At 39.1% G+C, this 23,272-nt stretch overlaps 1 protein-coding gene across 2 annotated transcripts in view; it reads right to left on the reverse strand.

Annotated features, from left to right (window-relative positions):
* Positions 1 to 23,272, reverse strand: part of MAP3K5 (mitogen-activated protein kinase kinase kinase 5) — a 209,222-nt gene that overhangs the window by 63,548 nt on the left and 122,402 nt on the right. For both annotated transcript variants that reach the window (XM_043593084.1, XM_043593085.1), the window contains exons 11-14: positions 15,973 to 16,080; positions 8,008 to 8,057; positions 5,210 to 5,305; positions 2,200 to 2,281 (exon numbers count right to left, since the gene is read on the reverse strand). In XM_043593084.1, coding sequence (XP_043449019.1) covers positions 2,200 to 2,281; positions 5,210 to 5,305; positions 8,008 to 8,057; positions 15,973 to 16,080 — 336 coding nt within the window. The remainder of the gene's footprint in view (positions 1 to 2,199; positions 2,282 to 5,209; positions 5,306 to 8,007; positions 8,058 to 15,972; positions 16,081 to 23,272) is intronic.

The raw sequence follows: 23,272 nt of genomic DNA on the forward strand, positions 1-23,272 counted from the left end.
CTCACGTCATCATTTTGTATTTACTAATGGATGTATTTCATTTTCATTGTCTTTGTTCCCTTTTACCTTGGTAGTTGCTATGTATCAAGTGACTAAATTTAAACCAAGTAAAAACAGAGATAATGAGGTATAGTAAAAGAGCACTGATGTAGGAGCCTAGAGATCTAGTTTCTAACATAATACTGAAATAAGAAAATACAAAATTGTGGGATACAGGTGTGCTGTTTCGAAGGGACACATGCACCCCCATGTTTATAGCAGCACTATCAACAACAGCCAACGTATGGAAAGAGCCCAAATGTCCATCGACGGATGAATGGATAAAGAAGATGTGGTATATATATATATATATATATATATATATATATATGTATATATATATATATACATATATATATATATATATACAATGGAGTATTACTCGACAATCAAAAAGAATGAAATCTTGCCATTTGCAACTACGTGGATGGAACTGGACGGTATTATGCTAAGTGAAATTAGTCAGTCAGAGAAAGACAAAAATCACATGGCTTCACTCATATGAAGACTTTAAGAGACAAAACAGATGAACATAAGGGAAGGGAAACAAAAATAATATAAAAAAACAGGGAGGGGGATAAAACAGAAGAGATTCATAAATACGGAGAACAAACTGAGGGTTACTGGAGGGGTGGTGGGAGGGGGGGTGGGCTAAATGGGTAAGGAGCATTAAGGAATCTACTCCTGAAATCATTGTTTCACTATATGCTAACTAATTTGGACGTAATTTTTAAAAAATAAAAAATAAAATTAAAAGAAAAGAAAATACAAAATTGTAAAATGTAAAACATGTACAAAAAATTAAAAAAAAAACATTACTTAAATAGACAACAAGCTAATGCACTGGGAAACATTTTTTTTTTTTTCCAAATTAGGTCTATCATCCTTTTATAACTTTAATGAATGAGCCTCAGGCTTACCTACAAACATCAAAGCTATACAACTGCTAGGTAATTATAGAACTTAACTCTAGACAGAGTTAACACTTGGTTATTATATTTAAATTTTCTTTCAACTTCTACCCTACTGCTTCAATGTTTTTATAAAAATTCTAGTATGTGGGATGACATTATCAAAGTGATCTGGTAAATAAGTATTCCAGTCAGGCTGGTGCTCTAGTTTCTTCTATTTCACTTTAACATTAGAAATGTAGGGGAGCCTGGGTGGCTAAGTCGCTCAAACCTCCAAATCTTGATTTCAGCTTAGGTCATGATCTCAGGGTTCATGGGTTCAAGCCCCATGTCAGGCTCAGTGCTGACAGCATAAAGCTTGCTTGGGATTCTCTCTTTCTCTCTGTCCATTCCCTGCTGGCTCTCTCTCTCTCAAAAATAAATAAATAAACATCAAAAAAAAAAAAGAAATGTAAGTTTTAGTATTACTTGGGTTAAGAATTTTGTTCCGAGTCCAACACCGAGAGGAGCCTGGAGAAGAAGCTGGTCTACTGTCAGGCCTGGAGGAATGTCCACTTTCTGAAGGTGCTCAGCACTCCTGGGACACTCCAGCACTGGGCCTCACAGTGAGGAAGGCTCTTTACCACAGAGTAACCATGACAGAGAAAATGGACATGATCTAGAATAGGTGTCTACAGTGTCCTGTGTCCATGAGGCAGAAGTCAGAGAACTGCGTTTAGAGGAACGGCAGGCATTACAGGTAATTTGTACTACCCTCCTCTCTTTATTCTATTAATCTGTAGTTGTTCCAGGTCCTCTGTGCAGTATACAAAGGAGGGCCACAACCAGGTCTGTCATTCAGAATTTTCGCTGAATTGTGCTTGTTTGGGTTGCACGTATTATCAGAGGAGAATAAAAATGTGAGGGCCCTGCAGGCTGTGCATTGAGCATAATCAACCTCCTCACAGATAAAGCATGTTACTAACAGATAAGCAAAACAAACAAACTCAGTATTCCCAGATAAGAGTTCTCCAATGTTTGCTTTTTAGCTGTTTTTTAACAAGGGGTTCTAGAAGAAGTTGCCTTGAGCATTAAGAGAAAGCTCATAGACTCTAGCTGCGCTCCCCACCTTTCACCACCACTTACGTGCCCCCTCCACGCACAGACACGTGCGCGCGCGCACGCTTTCCCCAGTAAGGCTCTAAGTAGTTCATTTTTTAAACAGCCGCAGAGAAACTTTGTAAGACGGGCATGAGGCCGAAGTCGTTACCTCCAAGGAGTCACCTTCACAATCACCTTCCTCTGTGCTTCTTCCCTTCTCTTCGGTAATGGTGTTCACCATTTCAAAAAACCTACAATGAGAATTGGTATGTGGTCACTCGCAATACGTTTGACGTTAAATATAACCCAAGTATGTTCCAGCATGGCTTCGGAGCAAAACATGGGCGCTAAGAGACTTTCTAAAATCAGGCAGTGAACAAACTATTGGTATCAGTATGAAAAATGTGATTTTCCAAAAGGGAAAACACAGGTTGGTAGGACTGTCTAGAAATTTCTGACCTAATGCCTCACTTCAAGTAATAGTAATGTATTATAGAATTAGAACAATGAAGCTCGACAAACTCATAGAAATGTTAAGAATGTGGACTTGGATATCAGGCCAAGATTGCATCTGTGTGATTTGGGGTGGGCTCTTCCACCTCTCTGAGCCTCACCTCTTAATTACAAAGTGGGGACCTCAGAAGTGTCATATTAAAGGCTGTTATGAAGATGAGTTGATGTAGTACTTATAAAGTGCTTAGCAGACTTCACTCACTAAATATTAGCTATTATTGTTTTGCTGATGGTAATATTCTTATTTAAAATGGGACTTAACAAAAATACCCATATTCTGGAATAGTGTCTCTAAATTCTGAGGTGACTATTTGTTGTATCAACATTTCATCTGAGATATTGAACTCATTTTGCCTCCTTTATCGTAAATGTGGTGTCCCATAAAAACAACCTACAAAACACTGTCCCATAAAAACAACCTACAAAAGCTGGCTGGCTTATAGGTTTGTAAAAGAAGCCACCCCTCTTTTGGTGACATTTTCTTCAGGAGCTCTTCTTGTGAAGTTTTTTTTTTTTTTTTTTCTTGTAGACCATTTCAGAGGCAAGAAAAATAGTTATAGCAAGAAACAGATTAGCCTCTATAATGCTAGCTGTGTCTAGTCTATTTGAAGGAGATGCTAAGGGTTCATAGACTTAAAGCAAGGGAGGTACTATGAACAGGGGCTGATGATCTCACAGGCAGGTCATGCTCTGCACTGCCAACCCAAGAGAAGAGCAGGTTATGTGGGATAAGAAAAGTCTACCTACCACAACTCAGAACCTTTTTATCTCTGTACCTCTTTTTTAAACCATCCACCATCTAACCATCCAACCACCCATCCATCCATCCATCCATCCATCCATCCAACAAGTACTCCATACTTATAGAGTATCTACAAGGATCAAAAACTATTCTGGCCTTTGGAACTGTGACAAGGAACAAAATAGACAAAGCCCATTTGGGAGTTTGGAGTCTATCTCTGGAGTGCGACTCTTCCTTTCTCTCTACACATTTCTTGGCAGTCAATGACAAGAAAAAGAAGTTCCCAAGCGTGATCAGAATAACAGTATGCTCTGATGAAGATTAAACATCCTGATGAGTTAAAGATAAAAGCAAATTCAACCAAGAGGAAGAAGAAAGTTAAAGACCTAAAAAAAATTCTGGCTTTAAAGACAGACTTTTTAAAAAAAATTTTTAAATGTTTATTTATTTTTGAGAGAGACAGAGACAGAATGCGAGTGGCATAGGGGCAGAGAGAGAGGAAGACACAGAATCCGAAGCAGGCTCCAGGCTCCGAGCTGTCAGCACAGAGACCGATGCGGGGCTTGAACCCACGAGCTGTGAGATCATGATCTGAGCTGAAGTTGGACACTCAACCGACTGAGCCACCCAGGCTCCCCAAAAGACAGACTTTAAGATCTGGGGTGAAGACTTCCATCAGCTAGTCACACAGTTTTTCAACATGTACATCTCTAAGCAGAATATAATACAGTGGGATGGGAACACAATGTAATTTTTAGGAAACTAGATTCTAGAGTCACATGTGCTTGTCCAAATCCCAGATTTTACATTTTTTGGCTATATATGGTTTTAGGCTCTCCAAGATGCCATTTTTTTAAAAACTCTTTTCAATGAAGATATTAATATTACCTACCTAAGTTTTCATTTGAAGATTAAAATAGATATTAGGTCCAGAGTAAGTACTCCATAAATCTGAGCTATAATCATCATAGAAACAAATCAGTAGCCTTGAGAATTTAAGTAGAAAAGTAGACCATACATGTGCTAGGAATTATTTCTTATTTCCAAGTCTTTTTACTACATATTTTACAATAATAAAGATAAAACTATAGCCAAGAATTATGGATCAAACAAACATTTTTTCTTGTATCAAGATAAAAATGACTGACTATATACTGTAATCAGTATATTAGTCATTTACAATGGGGTCAAATAGTGATTATTTGAATAAGAAAAGCCCTAAGCAAAATTTTAAGTCCAAGCTGGCTTTTACCTGCACTTTGGTTTAAAAATTGTCACTCACTTTCCTAGATCCCCACCATCAGTCAACTGTGGTCCAAGGGAACATGAAGTCCTTAAGTATTAGCCCAAGGGAAATATACCCAGGGAGGTTCACAGAAACACAGTCCAGTCCAGTCCATGGATTTCTGGATTATCTTTTATTGGTGTATATCACATAACTAGCTCTTAACTCGAGCTGCACCCCCACCAGAAAATCCAACATAATTAGTCAGGGGTAGGGCCCAGGCAGTTTTTTAAGTGCATCAAGTGATTCCACTATGAACTAGGGTTAAGAGCCACTGTTGTAGACAATGGTGAGATTATCCAAAAGAATTCAAGAATGAAAATTTTGGTAATAATATATTGTAATAAGTGAACACTTTAAAAACGTGACAGAGTATCAGGCAATTAACTGGTAAGTCTTGGTTAATGTTTTGTCTTTGGAAAAATTAATTATGACTAAGAGAAAGCTTGATTTACTAAAGAGACTCCCCTCCTCCATTCTCTGATTGTTAAACATACCCCGTAATTATAAGATGTTAGCCTAAATGCAATATTTATATAACCAGATGGCCATGAATTCCTTACATGCTCGCTCATTAATTAAAAATAATGATCAGGTGAGAACAGTATTTTTTACACATAAACAATGACTAATACGTACTTTTTACAATGAAGTTCTGTACAGAAATAGATTTGGAAATCGTCAGAATTATGAAGCACATAAAGAAAACAGCATCGTTCTTCAAATTTAGAAATACTGAAACAAACAAAAAGAATTATTCAGGGAAATAGCTATGCTTCTTGCTTCTATGAACCTGTAATGAAAAATAAGTACATTTTATATCTAATCCCAGTTATAACACCATTGTTGTTTATAACAGACAGATATAAAGAGCACTTGAAGAAGTGATGTTCCCCATAGCACGATACTAAAATTACTTCATAGTCTGAGAATTGTCCTTTTACCTATATCAGCAGACAGGGCTGCTCTGGCATGCCTGAAGGACACCTAAGCTATTTGTCCCTGCAGCTTACAGGGGAAAGGCGTCCTGGCTGCCATGCCACTACCCTGCGTGATCGGAGGAAAAGCTAAGTATCAACTGGCTGGGTGGGCTCAGTGATTCTGGCGCTATGGCATCTGTAGAACAATGAAATGTTTCCAAAGCTAAGAAGGCAATGTGTGGAGGCAATAAAAGCACCTCATCAGTGTCGAGATTTTAGAGGCGTGAAGAAATGTGAAACAGCACTTGGTTTTGACTCAGCAAGTGATTTTATAGCAACTGAAATAATTCTGAGTTTACCATCAGGCCATGCTATTTTATGCCAAAGGTTAGCAAAATTTTTCTGACATGGGCCAGAGAGTAAATGTTTCAGATTTTGCAGGCCAAACTACTCAGTTTTGTTGTTGGAGCAGCCTTAGACAATACACAAATGAAATGAACGTGGCTGGGTTCCAATAAAACTTTACAAAAATGGGCAGCGGGCCATATTTGGCCTGTGGGCTGTAGGTTGCCAATCCCTATTTTATGCCTTTGCATTTGGGATGCACGTCATTTTTGACTCTGTAAAGAAATTCTATTCATCATTCAAGGCCCAGCTTAGATCTCACCCTCTCCCTTCCCTGTGTCTACCTTCAACAGAAAGACTTTCTCTTTCACCTCTGCTCCTTGAACATTTACATCTATCATTGCTCATCTCGAGGTCATCTCAGTAGTAGCTCTTGTCATTAGCTGTTAAATGTTATGAGGCTGGGTTGTGACCTCTTTGAGAGTGGGAGTTCATGTTGTGGTCACTGTTGTATTCTTAGCAGAATAGGACTCAACATTTGACAAACACCTGGTGTCTCAGTAAAATGCCCATTGACTGAGCTGAGCAAATCCCGAGGGGATGCAAGACCAACTGCTGACTAAGTTGGATTTTTCTCTGTAGTTTGTTATCTCTTTATCAAGAAGGAAGCCAAGAGTAGTTAGCTCTCTTTGAAGCCATAAACTACAGCTTGAGTTTCTCAACGCAGAAACCTGCAACAGCCACATAGAAAGAAGCATTCTACGTATATGCTGTAAGTCACAACAAAGGCGTATGTAGTGATGCCATACTTAAATTTAAAAAAAAAACGTTCGTTGGAAAATAGATACGATAAAATGGAATTTATATTACCATACTTTCATAAACTGCTTAAAAACGCAGCAATAAACGAGTGCCTTCCTGATGACTGGTTTTAAAAATTAAATATTAAGAGAGTAAAACTTTATTTGAGAAGGCTGGGTTGGAAAGATATATAATGAGTCAGTCTATTATCTTGCTTGCTTCTGTTCAGATCCTTCATGAGGTAACAGGTGGTTTTACCAGGCAAACTCCAATTATCAGTGACTCAGCCGGCTCTAGCAGTTCACGCTCCATCAAAACCAATTATTATTATGCCACAAGCAAAAGGGTATTGCATAACTGGCCTGCAGAAATCTGCTTCTTCTCATTTCTATTATGTGGAAATAAATAGTAAACACAACTAATTTGGCTTGAAATTTCCAAGAGCTGGTTTTTAGACTGAGCTTCTACATAACAAGTGTTTAAATGTTTAACCAGTGGTTCTTGCTTCTAAAAAAAAAAAAAATCTCATTTCTATATCCCAGGAACTGGTATTTCCTGAACCACTGGCATTATGATGGCAATGTCAGAACTGAACCACTGAAGTGAGCCACTAGAATTTCAGGAACACCTCATTAACAGCGACACCAGGAAAAGTTTTTTACAAATAAAATCCCTATAGTCTCTTTAACAGTCACATTAATGTTAACTACAGGATATGCAACCTGATAGATGGCATGTAGTTTTTTGGCTCCACCTAACAGGAGATTAACTCCTGAAACACCAAAAAGACCGGAAAACCATCCTATCACATACACCAACAGCTCAACCAGCTAGAGAGGACCCAAATAGCTCACTTTTATCTACACCTTGATTCTGGTCCACAGTCCACGTTTATCCCTCATTCTCCATATTTGGAGCAGGTGACAAGCAGAGTCAGTTCAACTAACAGTGAAAGTTTTGGTTGCAAATCTTTTTATAATAGAGATAGAAACGGTTGAGCATTTTCATCAATAGAGGATTCTTGAAGTTCTTTGCATTTTTTAAATTTTTTTTAACCTTTTATTTTTATTTTTGAGACAGAGAGAGACAGAGCATGAATGGGGGAGGGGCAGAGAGAGAGAGGGAGACACAGAATCGGAAGCAGGCTCCAGGCTCTGAGCTGTCAGCCCAGAGCCCCACGCGGGGCTCGAACCCACGGACTGCGAGATCGTGACCTGAGCTGAAGTCGGACGCTTAACCGACTGAGCCACCCAGGCGCCCCAGTTCTTTGCATTTTTAAATCCTGACTAAAAGTTCTATTGTCTTCTAAGTAAAAAAAAAAAACAAAAAAAAAAAAACAAAAAAAAAAAAACATGTACCAAGGAAACTTACCTCACTCCCCTGACAGAAGAAGCACTAAAATTCCACTCATGTATACCTTTCTAGAACACAGGGGAAGAACAACAAGAACAAGAAATGTTGAGTCATCATAATGAAAATAACATAATAATTTGGTTTCATTATTTTAAAATAATATACACAGTAATTTTTCCTAGTACATAATTCTTCATGAACAAATTATCTGGATGGAAATTGTAATTCATTTTCAAGCCACAAGGGTGATGTTTACTCTATTTAATAATTTCTGTGCTTCAATAAAATAGCTTCCAAGAGAATCTAGGAGAATTAGCCTCATTAAATTCTCAAACTTGATTTTTAGCAGATTAACCTAATAACTGCTGTGCCTTAATTTTTTTAAATAAAAAACCCAGTGATCAAGGTAATTCAATTACAGCTGAGTAATATTTCTTTTCTGAGAAATAAAAACATTAATTTGAGTCAGGTTCTGCAAGGTTTTAAAGATGATTATTTATGAATGATCTTTAGTTACATTTTCTAACTGAAATGGTGGTTCTATTTCTTCAGAAAATGAGGTTAGCCCTTTTCTCTTAAATTTTTTAATGTTTATTCATTTATGAGAGACAGGGCACAAGTGAGGGAGGGGCAGAGAGAAAGGGAGACACAGAAACTGAAGCAGGCTTCAGGCTCTGAGCTACCAGCACAGAGCCTGATGCGGGGCTCAAATCCACGAACCGTGAGATCATGACCTGAGCCAAAGCTGGACGCTTAACTGACTGAGCCACCCGGGCACCCCTATAGCAAGTATATATGTACACACATGTATATAGTATACATCTTAGCTACAGTGTGTTATCTAATTTTGCAAAATTCAATATACTAATAAAGTTTGCCCATTAAAAATTTGATTGTCATATGATAAACATGGATGATTTGGGGCCAAGGTGAAAAAAAGTTGTGGAAATTTATTTTTTGAGTTTATTACTAAAGCTAAGTCTGATGAGTATTAAATTCACGTCTTTAAATAAATTACATGATGGATCACATTCCCTGCAAAAACACATCTGATAACAATATGAAATTGACAACATAAATATTTTAATAGGAATAAAATAGTTGATACACATGTCCAAGTTTAGCAAGTGCTATGCAACAGTCAATTCAGATGGCAATTCAATTCTGTAAATGTGAAACAACCAGGAAAAGAAGCTCTTACCCACCCACTTAAAATACTGCCCGGAACTTGCGGTCTTGGCTGGGCTAGTGAAATGAGTAAGGAAGCTTGTGGTTCTGAGGTGGACCAGAACTCTCCTTTTGGCTGAAGCAAATCAAAAAGCCACAATTTATAACCACAGCACCTAGTGCTTTGCTACAACCATGCAACTTAAAATAAAAATAGATCCTCCCAAGCCCAAAGGAGATTTACTGAAAAAACTAGTTTCGATGCACACCAGCCGGGTCACGGGTAGGTGACCTGAATTAACACAGAGCAAATGTTGTGCATGAAGCCCAGGGAAGGAAGAGACCATAGGAAGGTGCTCATGGAATGCGGCTCTCTTAACCAGAGTACAGAGGGAGTTAAATTAAAATAGCAGCCTGCAGCTTCAGCTGGTAATTTGGAAAGTTGCTTCTAAATCCTGTTGGCCTCAGGTGACCTTCTAAATATATGTGACCCAGGAACTGCAGCTGTTACCTGCACACTACTTGCATACAATGCAGCCTTATCCTCAGATCCTGCAACTGAGCTGCTTTCCAAGGCCACGTCCAAGATCAGGAGGTGGGGGTTGAGTGCAAAACTAATACAGCAGTAGGTAAACTTGCAATTAAACAGGGCAACTGATCAACACCCATAGGACAGCACAGGTAAAACCTATCTTCTATCAGCCCTGTGCTGGGAACAGCCAAGGAGGGATTTCCCAGATTGATAGGGCGGGTTTTACAGGAAAGGAGAACAGAATTTCCAGAATGTTAGATTCCTGAAAGTTTCCAAGTGCTGCCAGTGAATGCTCCCTGTTAGCAGTGTAAAAAGTCCAGGGTCTGAGATGGAGTGATCTAGAATGAGGAGGCCTACCTCCCCAGCTCCCTCACTACTGGGACTCACCACATGGAGGCGCTGGTGAGTCACAAAGACAACCGGTGGATTTAACAGGTTCCTGGGACCTGTCTGGGAATCTAGGGAAAAGGACAGCCAGAGGCAGGGCTGGAATAATTAGCCTCCACAAGCCCTAAACCACACTCAATCTAATTTAAACAGCACAAGTACCATATTGTGGAACTGGTTTGCTTCAGATCCTATGCCCCAGCTAGGACAAGAGTAGGGACTGGGAATTAATTTTGAGCTACGGCGGCAGGAGTTACACATTGGCGGACACTGTTGGTTCCTTAGACAACGGACACGCTTTTCCTTCTTTGCTAACAAAAACTAAATTTTGTTCAAGTTCAGGTGGCAATGTTTAGGGATGGGGAAACTGATTGGTCTAAATTGGTGAGGTAAGTCCATTCTCCTTGTTCATGACTGGTCTAGGCATGAATACATGATGTAATTTTTGGTACAAAGGAGAGGGTCTGACCCTTTTCCTTTGCATGCTGTCAGTGTGAATTGATGCTTGGAACTGCTATTTGAGACCAGGAAAGAAAAACCGAGAGCATATAGAGAAGCCAATTCAGAATTCTGACACCATTAAGCCACTGAAATTACCCCCAGAATGACCTCCTACCTCCCAGAATTCTTGTTATGCAAGATAACGTTTCCTTATTACTCAAGCCACTATTAGTTGGGAGCTTTATAGCTAAAAGCATCCTTGATGGATGAGAATATTATATCATCGAAATCTAGAATCTGCCTAGGTGGCTCAGTTGGTTGAGTGTCTGACTCTTGATTTCAGTTTGGGTCATGATTTCAGCGTCCTGGGATAAAGCCCTGAATCGGGCTCCATGATGAGTGTGGAACCTGCTTGGGATTCTCTCTCCCTCTCCTTGTGCCCCTCCCCCCGCTCATGCTCTCTCTCGAAAAAAAAATTCTATAGAATCGTAAATTTTCCGGGTCTTCTCCGAGTGGCCATGGCCGGAGCTGGAGGAAGGTCAGCACTTCATATTCCACTGGGACCCTGATGCCTGATATCTTCTTCTGAGAAACCACCTGACAGGCCAGGAATGCTTAGACTTCAAAAAAGGAAAGGATTCTAGGGGGCCCCTGGGTGCCTCAGTTGGTTGGGTGTCCAACTTTGGCTCAGGTCACGATCTCACAGTTTGTGAGCTTGAGCCCCACGTTGGGCTCTGGGTGGACAGCTCAGAGCCTGGAGCCTGCTTTGGATTCTGTGTCGCCCTCTCTCTCTCTCCTCTCTCCCACTCCCATTCTGTCCCTCTCTCTGTCTCTCTCTCAAACATAAATAAACATTAAGAAAAATTTTAAATTTTTTTTTCAACGTTTATTTATTTTTGGGACAGAGAGAGACAGAGCATGAACAGGGGAGGGGCAGAGAGAGAGGGAGACACAGAATCGGAAACAGGCTCCAGGCTCTGAGCCATCAGCCCAGAGCCCGACGCGGGGCTCGAACTCCCGGACCGCGAGATCGTGACCTAGCTGAAGTCGGACGCTTAACCGACTGCGCCACCCAGGCACCCCAAGAAAAATTTTAATTAAAAAAACAAAAAAGGAAAGGATTCTAAATGACAACTGTTTTTTTTTTTTTACTTAAATTTTTTTTTTCAACGTTTATTTATTTTTGGGACAGAGAGAGACAGAGCATGAACAGGGGAGGGGCAGAGAGAGAGGGAGACACAGAATCGGAAACAGGCTCCAGGCTCTGAGCCATCAGCCCAGAGCCCGACGCGGGGCTCGAACTCCCGGACCGCGAGATCGTGACCTAGCTGAAGTCGGACGCTTAACCGACTGCGCCACCCAGGCACCCCAAGAAAAATTTTAATTAAAAAAACAAAAAAGGAAAGGATTCTAAATGACAACTGTTTTTTTTTTTTTACTTAAATTTTTTTTTTCAACGTTTATTTATTTTTGGGACAGAGAGAGACAGAGCATGAACAGGGGAGGGGCAGAGAGAGAGGGAAACACAGAATCGGAAACAGGCTCCAGGCTCTGAGCCATCAGCCCAGAGCCCGACGCGGGGCTCGAACTCGCGGACCACGAGATCGTGACCTGGCTGAAGTCAGACGCTCAACCGACTGCGCCACCCAGGCGCTCCGACAACTGTTTAAAATATCTCAGAAATAACTTTCCTCCTCAGTCTAAGCTTTTCTTTCCTGTGCACATCCAGACTTTCTTCAAGTACTAACTTGACTTTAAGCAGCAACCATCCATTGAACAAAGAGAACTGTTAAAAGATTAGGATCTCAATTTATTTGGTTCTTGACGGAGAGTAACCCTCTAAGAGTCCCTGAACTCTTAGGAATTGGTATAATGATCTTAACGTTTTGACAGTTGCAGTACAAAGTGTTTACCAGCTCATGTAACTGTTCACTCTGCATGTTAGAAAGAAAATACTGAGGGGAGTAAGGAAACATGATAAAGGAAAAGCAACACTCTCTATTCTACCCTTAGAAAAAAATTTAAAACATTCTGTGACAAAAAGAATCCGTTTCTTGTTTAACATCAGACCTATACCCCTGCTGTTTATCTGTTATTTAATTATAGTTATTACAGTTGCTTGAAACTCATATAATACTGAGTTATTGTATTGCGTATCCTCATTCCAGTGGCGTCACTTCTATTTTATTTGTTTTTAATTTTTTTAATTTATTTTTTTAAATTTACATGCAAGTTAGTTAGCATACAGTGCAACAATGATTTCAGGAGTAGATTCCTTAATGCCCCTGACCCATACTTCTATTTTAAATAGTAGCGAAATAACAGTAGTAATGAACACGCTATGGATAGAGCTAGGGTTTGCAAAGAAATCGACATACATTCAAACAGAAACTTATTTTAAAAAGCTTAAATTTTTGAACACGGAGAATTTTTAGCGCAGTGGGGACAATGCAAATGTCATTCTTCTTGATCAAAGGATGGTAAAAGTAGAAACTGGATAACTCACAGCCTAAATCCATAACTCTTCCTAACGCACTCTTTTACATCCTCATATATTGACTTCTTAGCATAATGCAAAAATCTCTACAAATGTCACAAAACATAAGAGAGTCAATACAAGGCTAACTGTACTCAACAAAGAACTTCCAGACAACTAGCTGGAAATAGTACTCATTTTCCAAAAATCTCTGGCTTACTTTCTGTTCTTTTTCTGTCTTCTGGCTGTCTACTCATTCTCCTGGCCCTGCTAATTGCTAATTCCTTTAGCCCCATTCTGTTTCCAAGTGTCCTTGGATAACCTTGCTCTTTCCAATCGAGCCTTTGAAAATCTCCTCTCCCAGATAATAATGTTCATGTTTCCTAACCTCTCTTTAGATTTTGTAGTTTCAACTGCAGGATTAAGTCTGCTTGTGAGAACACATAGGCATATACTTTAAAATAATGTGAATGACACACTATGTACTTTAAAACAACGTTAACAACATATATACATGGTTATTATTATTAGTTATTATTAGTTATTCTCAATTCTGTCTCTAAACAACTCCACCTGGAGTTACGTCATCATGCCAGCTATCAATTGGGGTTCCAAGGACCCCCCCCCCACTCCTTGTGTTTGATTAATTTGTTAGAGTGGCTCACAGATCTCAGGAAAACATTTTACTTATTAGATTACTGGTTTATTATAAAAGGATATGACTCAGGAAATAGCCAGATGGAAGAGTTACATGGGGCAAAGTATGGAGAAAGGGCTAAGAGCTTCCATGACCCCTCCAGGGGCGCCATTCTGTCCAAATCTCCACATGTTCACCCACCTGGAAGCTCTTTGAACCCTGCCCTTTTTGGTTTTTTTTACGGGGGCTTCATGACATAGGGATGACTGATTAAATCCACTGGCCATTGGAAATGGATTCAACCTCTCCCCTTTCCCCTCCCCAGAGGTCACGGGGTGGGACTGGAAGTTCTAACCCTCTAATCCTATAGTTGGTGCTCTTGGCATCCAGGTCTCATCCTTAGGTGGATCCAAAAGTCACCTTATTAACATAACAAAAAACAAAACAAAAAAACAGAGGTGGCTTTCAGCACTTAGGAAATTCTAAGGGTTTTAGGAAATCTGTGCCAGAAAGAGATGAAGACCAAATATTTATTTCTTACTATAAATCTCAATATCACGGTGCCCTAATATGATGCCAACAACCTCCCAAATGATTGCTGCTATTTCATCTAAAGAGCTAAGCCAGGTTAAGTTCTAAGGGATAGGTTAGGGATTAGCTCATATGTGTTTTGCCATAAATTTTATTGTTGTGAAAACAACACTTATTACATGTCAGGCTCTGTGCAATATACCCTACCTATACAATTTCATTTAATTTTAACAATAACCTTTTGAGATGGATATTACTACTATCCCATTCTAAAGATAAAGATACTGCAACATGCAGAAGCCATGTTGCCAAGGGCAGAGATAGGACTTAAACCCAGGACTGTTGACTCAAAGACATTTAAAAACATTGAAATTGACATTTCTAAAAATTGCAAGCCCATTTCCCTAACTGTACGTCCTAATTCCCCCTTTTGTGCTGTATCACATTCATCATTGAATACACTTCTATATTTATTTATTTACTGCCTGAGTGGAAAGGCAGAAATTTCGCTTATGTTGTACACATCTGTTTCCCTACTGCCTAACACAGTGCCTGGTAGTGCCTGTCACAGAGTAAGTGCTCTGTAAATATGTGTTGAGTGCATGGATGATTGGTAAGGAAAATTATAAGGGTATTTTGGAAAACAATTACCAAAAACCTCACAAAACTACTTCGCCACATGTCTTCCCTCATTTCTGCGGTTTATCCTATGAACTGGAATCAAGTCTTGAAATTTTTCTATTTTTAAAAAATAGTAGGATTTGTACACATATTAAAACTAATAAAATACAGAAGTGGAAAGGGTTATCCAAATGACTGTGAGGAGTGGAAATGAGAGCATTTCAGACCCTTCTGAAAGCCAAGGCAACACAGTCCTGCTCATATTGTGTCAGCACATGGAGCCAGTGACTAATGTGAAATTGAGCAGCTGCTTAGATAACCCAACAATGTCATGGAATGCTAACTATAATCATACTCGGGTAGGACTAGAGTGGCATTATTATGATAGGCTCCCTAGAATTATGATACACATCTTTTGGGGCGCCTGGGTGGCTTAGTTGAGTACCCAACTCTTGATTTCAGCTCAGGTTATGAGCTAATGGTTCATGGGTTTGAGCTGTGCGTTGGGCTCCATGCTGACAGTGCGGAGCCTGCTTGGGATTCTCTCTCTCCCTTTGCCTCTCTGTCCCTCTCCTGCTCATGCTCACTTGCTCTCTCTCTGTCAAAATAAATAAATATAACTTAGGGGCGCCTGGATGGCTCAGTCAGCTAAGTGTCTGCCTTCAGCTCAGGTCACGATCTTGCGGTTCATGGGTTGGAGCCTCGCGTCGGGCTCTGTGCTGACCGCTCAGAGACTGGAGCCTGCTTCAGATTCTGTGTCACTCTTGCCTTCTGCCATTCCCCTGCTTGTGCTGTCTCTCTCACACAAAAATAAACTTAAAAAAAATAAATAAATATAATTTCAAAAAAAGGCATCTTGTAAGTCATATATATTAAGATCAGTTCTCTGAAATATAATTTAATTTATAGCATGAGTTTACAAAACAAAACAATCTTCTAATTTCAGGCTTACTTTAGATGGTTATGCCATCTAAAATAAAAATGCAAATAGGTTCAGTTATTTTATTAAGTGAGTGAAATTCATAATCCATGTTTAACAAATTTTATATTATAGGATATAAGTATTTATGCCAAGATAAATACATGGTAAGCTATTTCTTCTTAACTAATACAGGTATTTGCTGGAATATATAAATGCTAGAAGGGAGTAAAGTCCTTTAATGCTTGTGTGTTAATAATTACACAATTTACCTTGTCATCAGGAAGCACATGCCAAATAGATATTGTCTTTTCCTCAACTTCATTGTTGATAGACAAATATGAAGGCTGATAGATTTTAGTTGGTTCTAATATTAACACCTTGAAAACATAAGGCAAAGAAACAAATATTAGTGACTTCAGATTTAAATCATTTAGAGCTGTAATAACAACACTGCACTGATGTGGGAGGTTATCAGATGAGGCTCTGGGTCCACTGCTGCAGTAAAACCATTTTAATTCTTAATTGTTGCCTTCCTTATGAGTCCTTTGAGCATTTTATGGTATTATTGTAAGTTCCCATGATGCATCACTTTTTTTTGCTAAAGAAATTGGAAATAAATTTTTAAAGTCCATATATTGGTTTCACTATTCCCAGGGAATCTACTCTAATGATGTATTTTAAAAAATTTTTTATGTTATTTATTTATTACTGAGATAGAGGGAGAGTGTGTGTGTAAGCAGGGGGAGGGGCAGAGAGAGAGGGAGACAGAGAATCCCAAGCAGGCTCCGTGCTGTCAGCGCAGAGCCCGACATGGGGCTCAAACTCATGAGTTGTGAGATCACAACCTGAGCCTAAACCGAGAGTCAGACACTTAAGTGACTGAACCACCCAGGTGCCCCTCTAATGATATATTTTTAAAGTCTTTTATTTTATCTTGCAATACATGCATAATCTATTTCTATAAATATAAATATGTCCAAAAAAGGGCAGAAGCGTGGTAAAGTAAATAATTCTGTACATAGAAAAGATTCTACATATAGAGTGCCACATACTATTTTAGGTTTTCTCCTGCCACACCTTACCATCAAGATGTGGTAGCATGTTTTTCATACCCATGTAAATAGAATGAGAAATGATTCTGGTTATTATTGAGTTTTATATATAAGGCAAAGGAAAGGACATAGCTATATGAAATAATAAAAATGTTTTTGCACTGCTTTAAGATAAAACTGGGATCTTCACTAATGATATATTTAGCCTTGTGAGAGAGAGAAATAAAACCGACTCCTGTTTTGGAGATGTATGAGGGATATGGAATAAGTGAGTTGAGAATCTCTCTCAAAGGATGTAGCATATTATTACTAATATCTGGTATTAGGTACAGATAACATCAAAATGCCACACATGCACTAATTTTAAAGGTACTTCAACTATTATCTGTTTGTACAGACGCTTAAAAGCACCTACTTAGCTCAAATTTCCCATGCAGTCTTAAGTAGGAATATTAAAAAAAAAAATTTTTTTTTAAGGTTTATTTATTTTTGAGACAGAGAGAGACAGAGCATGAATGGGGGAGGGTCAGAGAGAGGGAGACACAGAATCTGAAACAGTCTCCAGGCTCTGAGCTGTCAGCACAGAGCCCAACGCGGGGCTCGATCTCACAGACCACGAGATCATGACCTGAGCCGAAGTCGGCCGCTTAACCGACTGCGCCACCCAGGCGCCCTAAGTAGGAATATTTTAAAAGGAAAGGAAAGGGGCGCCTGGGTGGCGCAGTCGGTTAAGCATCTGACTTCAACCAGGTCACGATCTTGCGGTCCGGGAGTTCGAGCCCCGCGTCAGGCTCTGGGCTGATGGCTCAGAGCCTGGAGCCTGTTTCCGATTCTGTGTCTCCCTCTCTCTCTGCCCCTCCCCCGTTCATGCTCTGTCTCTCTCTGTCCTAAAAATAAATAAACGTTGAAAAAAAAAATTTAAAAAAAAAAAAAAAGGAAAGGAAAGCCAATACTAAACTATCAGAGAAACTAGAATAGTTCTTTCTACCCCACTGCTTAAAACTCAAGGAAAGTGGCTTTTAGAAAGAATCTTCTATCAAATAAGTTGACCAAATAAAAGTGGAGGAAAAACCCAAAAACCCTTCAGAAGATTCTATCAGCAAGGGATTATGGACTTACACTACACTGTGATCTAGTGTTCAGTCTGAGCAAGAAGGCACATGGATTAGCAACCTGACTCTTGGCCATGCACTGCAAACTTAGTACTGATTTTATGCTATCTTTGTTTTTCTAAATTTTTTTTAACATTTTATTCATTTTTTGAGAGACAGAGAGAGACAGAGCATGAGCAGGGGAGGGGCAGAGAGAGAGGGAGACACAGGATCTGCAGCAGGCTCCAGGCTCTGAGCTGTCAGCACAGAGCGCAACGTGGGGCTTGAACCCACGAACCTCAAGATCATGACCTGAGCTGAAGTCAGACACTTAACTGACTGAGCCACCAAAGCACCCCTGATTTTATGCTATATTTATCACAACAGTAAATTTCTTTAAATTAGAATACAGAGAACTACAGAAAGCAGATTAGGAAGACAAAATTTTCTTTACTCTTAAGTATAAAAAAATTGCAAGGGCTTAACTCTTGGTCAGGCTCTAGTTATGAAAATAAGATAGAACAGATTACAAATAAAGCACAGTAAGAGCCCACCAGGGAACATATTCTGATTTAGGAACATACCAGGTAAATCAAGGTCCAAATTCCAATCAACAGAGAGTGAAGTGGTACTGATTAATAATGGAAATAAATTTTCAATCTAAACTTGGCAGAATTAGTGCTTTCAAATCTGAGTATCCCAATGTTTGTGAAATGAAAATGAATAATAGGGAATAAAAGGTGGGTCTTCCAAAATAGCTTCCAAGTCACTATACCGACAAATGAGAATATACCTTTTTCTCTAATTATGTGGGCACAGAATTTAACATTACAAAAACACAACACCAGGTTATCTCCTCTCTTCTCAAATTATGTCTTTATTGTGTCTCAAATATTTCTAACAGATAAAATCCGACCTATGTTTTCCCATGTCGAGATACGGAAAAACATTGGTTGTAATTATCATCATCTAACATTTGTTGAGACCTTTGAAGTGTTCTACCCTTGAAATGACAAAATGGGAGGAATTTATGGCACACATTACAGAGGTAACAGAAAGACTGAGAAGGGAGAAGGAAAAAGGCAGTTTGACAAAACTGGCTAGACACAACTCACTTGGAATATAAACATGCTTCCTTTTAGTTTCTGATCTTTTATACTGGTTAACATTAAAATTAACTGCTAAACAAAATTTTTAAAAAAGTAAAATTAACTGTTAACTTCTTGCATCTGAAGTGGGAATGACAGCAGTATAAGGCCTATAAGCTATACAGAGTAGATTTTTAAAAAAATTGTTTAACGTTTATTTTTGAGAGAGAGACACACATACAGGGCACAAGAGGGGGAGGGGCATAGAGAGAGGGAGACATAGAATCTGAAGCAGGCTCCAGGCTCTGAGCTGTCAGCACAGAGCCTGACGTGGGACTCGAACCCATGAGCAGTGAGATCATGACCTGAGCCAAAGTCGGATGCTCAACCGAATGAGTCACCCAGGCACCCTATATATAGAGTAGATATTAAATAGAGGTACATGTCTCAGCTCCTATAAGAGTCCGTAAAAGCAGCATTCTCCTCTCCTCTCACCTAGCCTGGGGTGATGGGTTGATGGTTTCCTAACTGTTCAATGTAGGAAGAAAAGAAAATCTACATAGAAGAGAGGTGAGAAAAAAGAATCAACTGAACTGAACCCAAATAATAATAACTGATGGGACCATTCAAATCATTTTGCTAAGAAACTTTTGTCTGTTTTCTTTTACCCAGGGTCACTATTATTTCTTAGAGGAATGAGAATAGATATGGTGGTGAAATAAATGGAAACAATCAAATAAAATACTTCTAATATAAATCATCTTGATTTTAGTCAGATCCACACTAAAAGAAGGATAATGCTATCACCCCAATCGAGACCTACAGTGGCCTTCATAAGTGTGAACTAAGTAACATATAAAGTGTGAACTTTAGTGCTACTCTAAAGACATAATGAGTTAGTGACTGATATGACACCACAAGTACTAGAAACATGATTTTTTCTATGTGGTGATATAGGGGGAGCAAACTCCAATGGTTGCAGGGAGTGGGCCCAGTGGGAAAGGCAGAGGAGTGAAGCAGGAAGGATGGGACTGTAACCAGCATCTAACATGGCACCAGCTAGTTGACTTAGTAGGTTGTTGCTTGTAGAGAAGGCTAGTCACAGATTGTCAGTTCCTTTCACTTTTCAGTAGCTAAAAATCTTGATTTTTGTATTAACTGTCCTTATTTTCATTTGAATTTCTTATGAACTTTATTTTTCAGTTGACTGCCTTTTCATTTATTTTGTCTTTCTTTTTATCTTCTTTAACATAGTAATTACAGTTATTTGAAGTCTTATGTGGTCACTTTAATATGTGAATCACTTCTGGGCCTGCCTCTACTGGCTGTTTTAGCTCTTTGTTATCCATCACTTTTTTCTGCTTCTTAGAATGTCTAGTAATCTTTGATTGTGTCTGAATGACACAATGCAGAGGCTCTGGATCATATCCTCCCAGAAGTTTCCCCACCCCTGCTCCCTAGCTAGCAGTCAAATTATCAGTGCTTCATCTTGATCCTATCAAGGCTTAGTTTTATTACAGCTTTGTTAGGGTGGATCTGTTTTAGTTTCACCTTTTCTCCTAGGGCAAGGGCTTTCTATGTCACCACTAAATGCTTGGGGTGTTCAGCAAGGTCTCATCACCCAAAGTCCAACATCTTATCCCTGCACTGGTTAAGCTCTGGGATATGTGCTCAGCTCTCAACCTTCAAAAGAACGCTCTCTACCACTTCTGGTCCTGGTCCTCTGTATAGCAAAGGAATTTACCTTGATAAGGTTTACTTAATACACAGGTTTCATCTAAAATCCAATTTTAGTCAAATACTGGGACCAGCAATTGTGGTTACTTACACTGTGCGTACCCCCTGTTCACACTATCTAGAGGTTGTCCTAGGACTCAAGGGAAATACCCACACAGAATCCTGGGATTCATTCTTCAAGGCTCCCCCTTCTCCAACACCCTCTCCATCGTCTGAGAGTCCCAAACACTCCTTCCTGCCTGCTCTGCCCAGGGAGAATGCTATTCCCTGCTAGGGCTCCACCTCCTTGGGCTGCAGCCAGAAAAAGACCTTACAGAAAAAAAGCAGGTGAAGATGGGACTCAACTCCAGTACCTCCCTGCTCAAGGATCACAACCCTGCGATGACTGCTATTTAATGTCTACAAACAGTATTTTACATATTTTGTCCAGATTTTTATAGTTATTTATAGCAATAGCAATACCAATATTATTTACTCCATCATAGCTGGGACTAAAGAACCAACTCTCCTTATTTTTAAATGTTGGCAACAAATTATTATTATTATTATTATTATTATTATTATTATTTTAATCACTGAGTGGTCTTTTACTTAATGCTTATTTATTTTTGAGAGAGAGACAGAGAGCAAGCAGGGGAGGCGCAGAGAGAGAGGGAGACACAGAATCTGAAGCAGGCTCCAGGCTCTGGGCTGTCAGCACAGAGCCCAATGCAGGGTTCGAACCCACGAACCACAAGACCATAACCTGAGCCAAAGTCAGATGCTTAACTGACTGAGCCACCCAGGTGCCCTATCACTGAGTAGCTTTTTAAACATGAACTTAATCATATGCACAACCTGACACATAATAAGAGAAACACTAATTAAAACCATCCTAATATACCATTTTTTCATCTGTAAGTTTAAAAAAGTACAAATATGATAAACACACCTTTTAGGAGAGACTTTCGTAAAATAGTCAGTCTCGAATGTTGCCAGTGAGAATGTCAATTGATACAATTCCTATGGAGGGCAACAGGGCAATATCAATCAATTTCACTTCTGGGAATTTATCCTACAGACAGATGTGCACATGTGAAAAATGGCACAGGTACAATGTCTCATTTTAATTTGCATTTTTGACTAGCCAGTGAGGTTATTATCTTTTCATGTGATTTGCCCATTTTCTTTTTCTTTTGCTTACCAATTAGTAGGAGTTGTGTTTTTTTCTTTGTGCAATTAGGCAAATTGATCATTTTGCTGCATTAATATTAAATATTTTCTCCCTGTCTAGCATTTGCCATGTTTATGGTGTTCTTCACTGAACAAAAGTTAGAATTTTTAATGAAATCAAATTGGTCGATATTTGCCTTTAGGGCTTAAAGGTCCCTTTCTTGCTTAATTAAGAAAGCCTCTCTCACCAAAGTATATACCTATATTCTCCTAACGTCTCTCTTACTATTTTCGAGTTTTATTTTTTATATTCATATCATGACAGACAAATTCACATTAAACTAATTTAAATCAGCTCAGAATAGCTAATATGAGTGGTTTCTTTTCATAGCTGATTTTCTATTCAATCAAGTCAACAGTCAATTAGATACTTCAGTTCTGTGCTGTCTTCTTTCCCCACGTTTGCTATCATCAGAGCATCAGCTGAAGGCATGCTGCCAGCTCACTCTGAGATAAGTATTTTCCTAGGTTACACATTATCTAGGCTAGAAAACAAAGTGTTTTAGTTTGAAAGGCTTTTCAAATGAAGATCCTGAGGAGCTCAAGGCTTCATCGGAAAGGAAGAGTAAAGAAAGCGTGTTAATGCCAGCAATGGATTTAATGAAATGAAACAGATGATCCTACAAGCAAGAACTGGAGAACGAGAATTCGAGAAAAAGAATTGAGCGTGGTTACCACCTGAATAGGGAGGACTGGACTAGAGAGCTCAAACAGAGTTTTACGGCATCACTTTGACGTGGGAGGAGATTAGTGCACAAGTGACTTGGTAATTCTTGAATCAGATGCTAAGCTTATACTGCTCTGGATGGCATTCTGAGAGCCATCAGGATGGGAAAGGCAGCAGCTGAGAAGATGAGCAATATATTTTTAAAAGTGTGTGTGTCTACTATACATGTATCTATATCTATATCTGGCCAAAATAAGTTGCAAACTGGAACCTATGAGTCATCATTTCTCACGATCCAAGGCATTGTAAAAGGTGGCTAGGGACACTAAATCTAACTCTGACCCATGTGGGTAATGAGTGGTCGAGATGGAATAACGACCCAGGTGAGCTTGACACTTTTCACCACAATAATGGTAACGATACTGATGACAATGTTAACAAAACCGTAGTATGAATTAACAGCACCCTTGTGTCTGGTCGGAAGCGATATGTTGACTAACTGCGCTAAGCAAGAGACAATCTTTTCTTGGAAAGCACACTTTACAACTTATCACAAGAAATCACCCAATTTCATGGCAAAAACATAAAGATGTATCTCACTTCTCTGATTTTGAGAAGTTATTTTAAAAAAGTAACACTAGTACTATTAAAATCACAGTGCAAGATGTTCTTTAAATAAAAGAAACAAAATAGAAATGCACTTAAAGTTAAGTTAAATGAAG

The sequence above is a fragment of the Prionailurus bengalensis genome, chromosome B2 (assembly GCF_016509475.1).
Source record: "Prionailurus bengalensis isolate Pbe53 chromosome B2, Fcat_Pben_1.1_paternal_pri, whole genome shotgun sequence".
Classification (NCBI taxonomy): Eukaryota; Metazoa; Chordata; class Mammalia; order Carnivora; family Felidae; genus Prionailurus; species Prionailurus bengalensis.